Genomic DNA, 7,900 nt, shown 5'->3' on the forward strand with positions numbered 1-7,900 from the left:
ACCTAAGGTGAAGGTGGTACCACGTCAGCATTGGTAATAAAAGATTATTGTAATATTTTATTACTGACAAACCAAATAAAAAAATAAAAGATAAATTACCAAAGTAATCTTAAAAAACTGGAACCAAATGCTCCCTTAGTGAACAAGGTTATGAATCATATTTTTAAGTGAAATTCACAATAAAAATAGAGAATAAACAAAAAACAAAAATGAAAATGATATTAGACTTATAAATAATACATGCAATTACTCCAAACTCGATCCTACCAAACTCGATCCTACCTACAATTTTTTCCTATTTAATACTAAAACTAATTCAAATTCACAAACACCTTTAATAAAGAATGTTAAATACCATACTTAAAATTCGTAATAATCACAAATGAACAAAAATAGAAATTTGTTTTTTATTGAGATAATGTTAGGATATTATAGTGTTATATCCCTATAGATATTGTTTTTTTTTTTTTTTTGCTTATATCCCTATAATTCTTGGAATATTGGCTAAATTTGTGTAGATTCTTAATTAGACTATTCTAATTAATTATTCTGTATTAAATTTAGAAGAGTGATTTAAAAAAGATAAATTATGTGTGACCCATTTGGAAAAAACAATTTTTTTCTCAAAAATTAATAAATTATTAATTTAATTAGATTAATTAAATAATCCAGTTTAATTATAACCAAATATCAAATAATTTTGTTAAATATTTTTCATTCAAGTTTAAGAACTACAACAATATATAAAACTTTGAAAAATTATGAATAGAAATAACAATGTCTCATCATGTGATTGAATAATTAAAAATTAAAAATAAAATAATATATAATCACATAATAATACATAATTATTTATATATAAAATTATACACATAATTTTATTATTAAATTATATAATTATTTATTTATTTATTTTTTACCTTAAAATTATTAAATTAAATTCTACGATCTAAAATTATAGGAATAAAATTATACCATTTGTTGGAGTACAAAATATTACTCTCAAACATTTTTCAAAAAAAATAATAATAATAATAAATTAAAGTATTCAAGATCCTGGAAGTTTCTTCTGTAAATAATTGAGCTTACTTACTGAGGGTTTTGTAGTAATTTCAGAACATAAATATTTAACAATAATTTAGAGTATCTCAGAATTAAGAATTGGATTAGCGACAAGAATCTACCCAACCCAAAACAAAACATATGGCATTGACTTTACACCAACTACAAACACCAACCTGCTTCTTCATCGTTTCACATTCACTCTTTGATGATGGCGAAAGAAACGAGCCATTTGGGAATAATATCCTTCATTAATCTTTTTTTATTATACTCACACGCCATCTTCATTCTCTGTTACGATGATCATCTCCGAACAACCGCGGAAACTGATTTGAGAGTAGGAGAAAGTAGTGGAAGTTTCAAGATTGGTATTTTTGCTGACTTGCATTTCGGAGAGAACGCGTGGACTGATTGGGGTCCTCGCCAGGATATCAACTCTGTCAGAGTTATGTCTACTGTACTTGACCATGAAACTCCTGGTATTTTTTCATCCTAAAATCTACTTGATTTTGATGTTTCTTTAACAAAATTCTTTTTTTTTTTTTTTTTAACATCAACACTGGAAATTTTAAAAAGAATTTTGAGTATTTGAAGTGCTATCAAAAGCTGATGAAATGCTTAGAGGATGTATGGAGCATTGAGATTGAAATTATTTGAACTCCTTAAGTCTTTAATTTTGACGTGCAATTGGATTTGTAGTTCAACACACAGTTGCATTGAAAACGTTTATTCATTTTGTGGGTATCAAGTTTTCTAGTAGGGATTTTACTTGTGCCGATTAGTTTTACAACTGGGCACCAGTTTGCTTTCAAAGGCTTGGTGGGGAAGAAACATGGCATTGCGGTTGATATTTTACCAAATATCAAACTTTGCTGTCTAACTCAAATATTGAGGCTCAGAATGCATTCCCCTTGTTTTGAACGCATGAATTCTTCAATCAAGAGGGAATGTGCTCTAAACCCCACCATTGAGGTGGGTAAGAGATAAATGCAAGGACGATATCTTGATAATGGACCATGATGTTTCTTTATTATCACTTCTCTTATTTCCTTAACCTAATTTGAACTGAATTACAAAGCAGATTTTGTCATATACCTTGGAGATGTCATTACTGCCAACAACATACCAATTGCAAATGCAAGCTTGTATTGGGATCAAGCAATGTCTCCGACAAAAGCAAGGGGCATACCATGGGCTAGTGTGTTTGGAAACCATGATGATGCACCATTTGAGTGGCCGCTAGAGTGGTTTTCAGCCCCTGGAATTCCGCAACTTCTCTGCCCTGTGGCCAATTCATCACATTCAGGTCAGTATGAAGTTTGAAATATATGGAATAAGTCAATGACTATTGCTATTTTCAGGGAAATAACTAGCCATCGATTATGCATTACATTTGGCTGCTTCTTTTCCACAAGATTATGATTCTTATCCAATATAGCACCCATCATTTGTTTAAAATAAGATTGCTCAACTAGAAAATATAGATATTTTTAAATCTATGCTCCAAAACTTAATGTTGGTGTTGTCCATCAGTGCCTGTGATTATAGTAAGAACTTTTCTTGTATGTTGATGAAGGAGGATATTTTGCTTATTTAAGTAAATTTTGGTTTACAAAAAGATTTCATAATCATCTAGTATGAAACTATTAGAAAGTAAATGATTTCCTTTTGGTTTTATGGTCAATAATTGTTTTTTGACATTCGTAAATTTGCCTTCATTTCCAGATGAACTTTGGTAAAATAAACTCAACTCTGTGACTGGATTTAATTCCAATTTCAAAAATATTGTTAACATAAATTCAATAATTTTTCATTCTTTCTAGAAGTTCCCTTGGAATTATATGGTTTTGATTTTGATGATGATTATTTTATTTAATGTTATTGATGAATTAGTTTACCCTTCTAAGAAGGAAGGACAATTTCTCTTGGGTTTAAATCAGTGATTTTACCTAACATGAAAATCAGAAAATTCTTTATAGGATTATTTACTTCTTATTGCAGATTGATATTTGCATTTCCTAAGTCAGGATATGATTTTCATGCCAGGTCAAGGAGATTGTGGCTTCAAAGGCACACATCGTATGGAGCTAATGAAGAAAGAAATTGATTATAATGTGCTATCACATTCTGGAATTGGGCCTAAAGATCTATGGCCAAGTATTTCTAATTATGTTCTCCAGGTCTCATCATCAAATGATCCTGTGAAAGCTGTGGCCTATATGTACTTTTTAGATTCTGGTGGTGGCTCATACCCAGAAGTTATATCAAGTGCCCAAGCAGAATGGTTCCAGCTTAAATCTCAAGAGATTAATCCTGATTCAAGGTAAATGGATTTTGTAGAAATTTATTAAGGTAGGATAGGATATATTGAATTGAAGTTTTAAATTGTAAATAATTGATCAGTAACATATATGGTTGCCAAGTGAAGAAAGGGAGAAAATCATGAAAATGAGCCGAGTTCTGTTTTAAGGTTATTTTCTATCAAGATAGATCTAGATGCCTTTTACTGGAAATTTGACTGTTCTTCTTTAGAGGCACCAAATAAAGTAATGTGAATATTATAAATGATTTTTCTGTTGATTAAAAATTTTGTTCGGCAGCGTTCCTGAGATAGTTTTTTGGCATATACCAAGTAAAGCTTATAAGAAAGTGGCTCCATATTTTGGAATCCACAGGCCTTGTGTGGGTTCAATGAATAGGGAAAGTGTCACTCCACAAGAAGCTGAAATGGGTATAATGAAAATTCTCGTCCGAAGGCATTCTGTCAAGGTGAGATTATAATGGAAATCTTATTAGATATATATTACTGAAGCGACATCATGCATACAAAAAAAAAAAATTGTTTATGCTCAAAAAAAACTGTCAAGTCATGATCGAGATGGTGCTGAACTGGCCTTGTTCTATGATCTCGTGTTTAGCTAGGTAAAGATAAGAACCCGATTAACTAGGGTATTATTGAATCAATTGGTGCTCAAATGGCATTTTGGATCCTAGCAGGGTGGTTCCAAGCCTCTTTTAAACTCATTGGTCATTTCAGTTTTCCATTCCCAGGAAGAATATTCTATGCTTCCTGGGAATGTAAAAATCTTATTCTTAAGATTTCATATGTTAAAAAATTCTTTTGCAGTCTGATGTTTTCTCATTGTTTCCTACTTCTATCTGAGATTAGAATGAAAGCCACGATGTTCCAGATTTAGAACAGTCCCATGAGGAACATTTCAAATTTACATTGTTTCTCTCTTTTTTGTCCTCAGTGTCATGAACATTTCATGGTTAAATCAGTACGTGACCCATACAAGAATTATCTTTGCACATATCTTTGGAGTTATTTCTCTTGTTTGTCTGGGAAGTCTTTAAATCAACACTGATGCTTAAATGTACTTAACCTTCATTTCTACTAATTTCCTGAAAATGTGAGGACAAAAATTTAGATTATTGCCACAGTTGTTGAAGTCAAACATTGTTGGGTGATGAAATGTATCTGAATTTTTCTGTCATATCTTTATTTGGTAAGTTAGAGATAGGCAATAGAACAAGAACTTTAATACTATTTGAAAATATATGTGCTGCATATGTTATGTTTCCTCATATTGGCCCCTGCATTGATGAATGAGAATCTTTCTATCTTTTTCAAATTGTTGATGATGTGTTGTTGATATCTATTTTTGTGCAACCCTTTTAGTGGGCACCAAATAGTGAACGTGATACATAGGTGCATATGTGGTCCAGATTCTTGATAGTTGATACTCAATTTTAGCTACATCTTTTCTTTAAATGGGTCCAACTGATTTGTATTCTCTTCACGTGGCAGGCAGTGTTTGTTGGACACGACCATGGATTGGACTGGTGTTGCCCCTATCACAAACTCTGGCTTTGCTATGCTAGACACACTGGCTATGGTGGCTATGGAAATTGGCCTAGAGGGGCTAGAATTGTGGAGATCACTGAAGATCCTTTCTCTATTAAATCATGGATAAGGATGGAAGATGGACTTGTACATAGTGAAGTCATCTTGAGTTGATGACATGCAGCTTCCACATTGCAATGTATATTTAGCATCAAGGGATTGAAAATTGTTTTGAATTAAATGGAAAAAGGTGAAATGTAGATGTGTAAGTATAAATATAAAAATGTGAAATGAAGATGTGTATGTATGAATGCTTTTATTGTATAAACATTCTTCTGTTGTGTGTTTAGTTGATATGTAAATGTGTAAAATGCCAGATTTGATACCCTACTAACCCAAAAAGGAAAAAAAAAATCATGAAAAACTGCAAATTCATGCTGGCAGGTTAAATTTAGGGAAATTATGTTCGCAATCTTAAGATTAATTTTTAAACAATTATGTACAATTTATAACATACATGGTAGCAAAAATAATTGCAACTATATATCTCTGTTGTAAGTGTATTTTAAGTGTCATAAAATTAAGAAGAACAAGAAAAACTATAGTCAAAATTTTAAGCTATTATTACCTAATTCGAAGCTAAAAAATAATTTAATTTCTACAGTAAATTAATCAAATCGGTTATGGTAAATTCCCATAATCTTCTAATAAAAGAAATTTAATTTATTAATTTCAAACGATAAACCACTTTATAAAATTTAAAGTTGGTTTTCAATAAACTCAAAAAATAGATATGGTAATTTATTTTCCAATATTGCACTAAAATATTTGAAGATACAAGTTATTTTTTGTGTGTTGACGTGTGAATTTGATGAGATTGCATTAGACAATGTCGATCTGAAACACAAAACAATCATACTCCAGTATAAAGGAAATTTTTTTTTAATGAGTAGTGATTGCACAAACACTTTTTAGTATATAAATAGGTAAGTAGATGATGTGTTATCATTTGATTAGTGTATTTTATTCTTAATTTAAAATCAAATAATGATATGATGATACATTATTTGTATACTAAATTATCTACTAAAAAGTGTATGCATATAGTTTTATTGATTGTAAGTATTAATTCTTGATTTAATCTAAATACACGTAGGATATAGAATACCATATTGCATAATTAAACTTAATACATAATCAAAATTAGAGATGTAGAAAAATACGTTTGAGCTATGTTTCTATAACCAAAAATCTTTAGAAATTACTTGAAACTTAAAAACACGTTATGATAGGTCTTTCACTTTAGAAACCTTTATATGACAGATTTGAATGGGTAAACGTACCAAAAATTAGGTTTTGGAGTAAGAACCTAACCAACTTATAAAATATTACTTGAACCCTCCCATTAAATCTCTAATAACCAAAGGTCTATACCAAATTGTCTATCTAGACCCATAACCTTTAAGTGTATTGGACATATCTTTATTGATCAATCGAACCCTTTTGTGAATTGTCATTAAACTATCTAATTATCTAGTTTTATAAAATCAAAACATAATTAATGTTAGAACATATTGAAATTTTCTAACATTTTTTTCACTTAGATCACATTAATTATTTTTATTTTATTTGAAGAAAAATAAAATATTTTTTTTTACTCTCGGGTAATCGACATTTTTAACTTTAACTGGTGTTTATTTTAGAAAACAAAATAGTTTAAAGATAAATTACACTATAATAAATAATTTAGTTGATATGATTACAACTAACAAGTCAGAATATTACTTATGTACTCTATCGACATAAGATCATCCTTGATTACAATTACTAATAATCAAAGCAACATGGATTAGATATGAGAGTGTGGCAGAATAACACCTAATAAAGCGATTATAAGCAATGTTATATCTTTATCAGTACTTTTTATTATTTCTTTTTAACTTTTACGATTTCTTTCTAACCTTTATGTTTCAAAAAAAATAAGAGAATTTTTTTTGTTTCCAATGACATTTGTATGTTTCATTCTTACTTGAGACTTATGAAACATACACATATAATTGTCATTCTCAAAAGAAACATTATCTTGAGATAGATGTTATACCTTAACTGTATATATGTGCATATATTTATACACAAATAAATATATCATTAAATATTCATATAATAAGTTTTGCAAAAACTCATAATTTTAATAAATCATCTAATTTAATAATGTTATTAAGTAAAGTAGAAAATAAATATAAATTATTTTAAGACTCCCATTAACCTAAGATATCAAAGGATTCTAACACACTCACATTCATTACATGACTTTTAAAAACAATGGGTTTGAGTCTTTTGGTTAAGAGATCAGCTAATATAACATTAATACTAATATGCTATACTACAATGTATCATTTCTTTACAAGATCCTTGACTGTAAGATATTTTATCTCTATATCTTTTAACTTGCTACTGACTTTATTGTTCTTGCAAAAAAACACATCTACATAATTATCATAGTAGATCACAAGTGGTCTAGAAATGGAATCAAACACTTGAAGCTCAAAGATGTAATTCTTTAACTATATGGCATGGTTAGATGCCCCATAACAAACAATAAATTCTATATACATGGTTGAATACGCTACTAATATCTGCTTGATGCTTTTCCAAGATATGACCCTACCTGCAAGCATAAAAATATACTCTAAGTAGATTTGAAGTCATCAAGACATTCGCTGAAGTTTGAATCAGAATATCCCCTTACCTCAAGAGTTTCTGTTTTTCTATACACAAGCATGAAATCTTTAGCATTCTACAAATATCTTATGATTTTCTTGGCTGCTACCTAATGATTAGAACCTGGATTAGTAACATATCAATTGAGAACATTCACAATAAAAGCTATGTCAAGTCTTGTGCACACTTAGGTATACATCAGGCTCCCAATCATACTAGCATACAGTTTATCTTTCATAAATGCCCTTTCAACATCTTTTTGAGGATATT

General features: G+C 29.6%; 1 protein-coding gene across 3 annotated transcripts; it reads left to right on the forward strand.

The window, feature by feature from the left end:
• Positions 1-1,161: 1,161 nt before the first annotated feature.
• LOC123224916 (probable inactive purple acid phosphatase 16) lies at positions 1,162-5,258 on the forward strand. 3 transcript variants are annotated; one of them, XM_044648688.1, is made up of 5 exons: positions 1,162-1,541; positions 2,141-2,368; positions 3,109-3,385; positions 3,738-3,831; positions 4,874-5,258. In XM_044648688.1, the coding sequence occupies exons 1-5, from the start codon at positions 1,271-1,273 to the stop codon at positions 5,081-5,083; spliced, it is 1,080 nt and encodes a 359-aa protein (XP_044504623.1). In that variant the 5' UTR covers positions 1,162-1,270; the 3' UTR covers positions 5,084-5,258. The 3 variants fall into 3 exon arrangements, with proteins under 3 accessions (XP_044504623.1, XP_044504621.1, XP_044504622.1); XM_044648686.1 differs by having other exon boundaries at positions 1,163-1,541; positions 3,663-3,831; XM_044648687.1 differs by having other exon boundaries at positions 1,165-1,541; positions 2,144-2,368; positions 3,663-3,831.
• The last annotated feature ends 2,642 nt before the right edge of the window (positions 5,259-7,900 follow it).

The sequence above is a fragment of the Mangifera indica genome, chromosome 9, assembly GCF_011075055.1.
Source record: "Mangifera indica cultivar Alphonso chromosome 9, CATAS_Mindica_2.1, whole genome shotgun sequence".
Taxonomy (NCBI): Eukaryota; Viridiplantae; Streptophyta; class Magnoliopsida; order Sapindales; family Anacardiaceae; genus Mangifera; species Mangifera indica.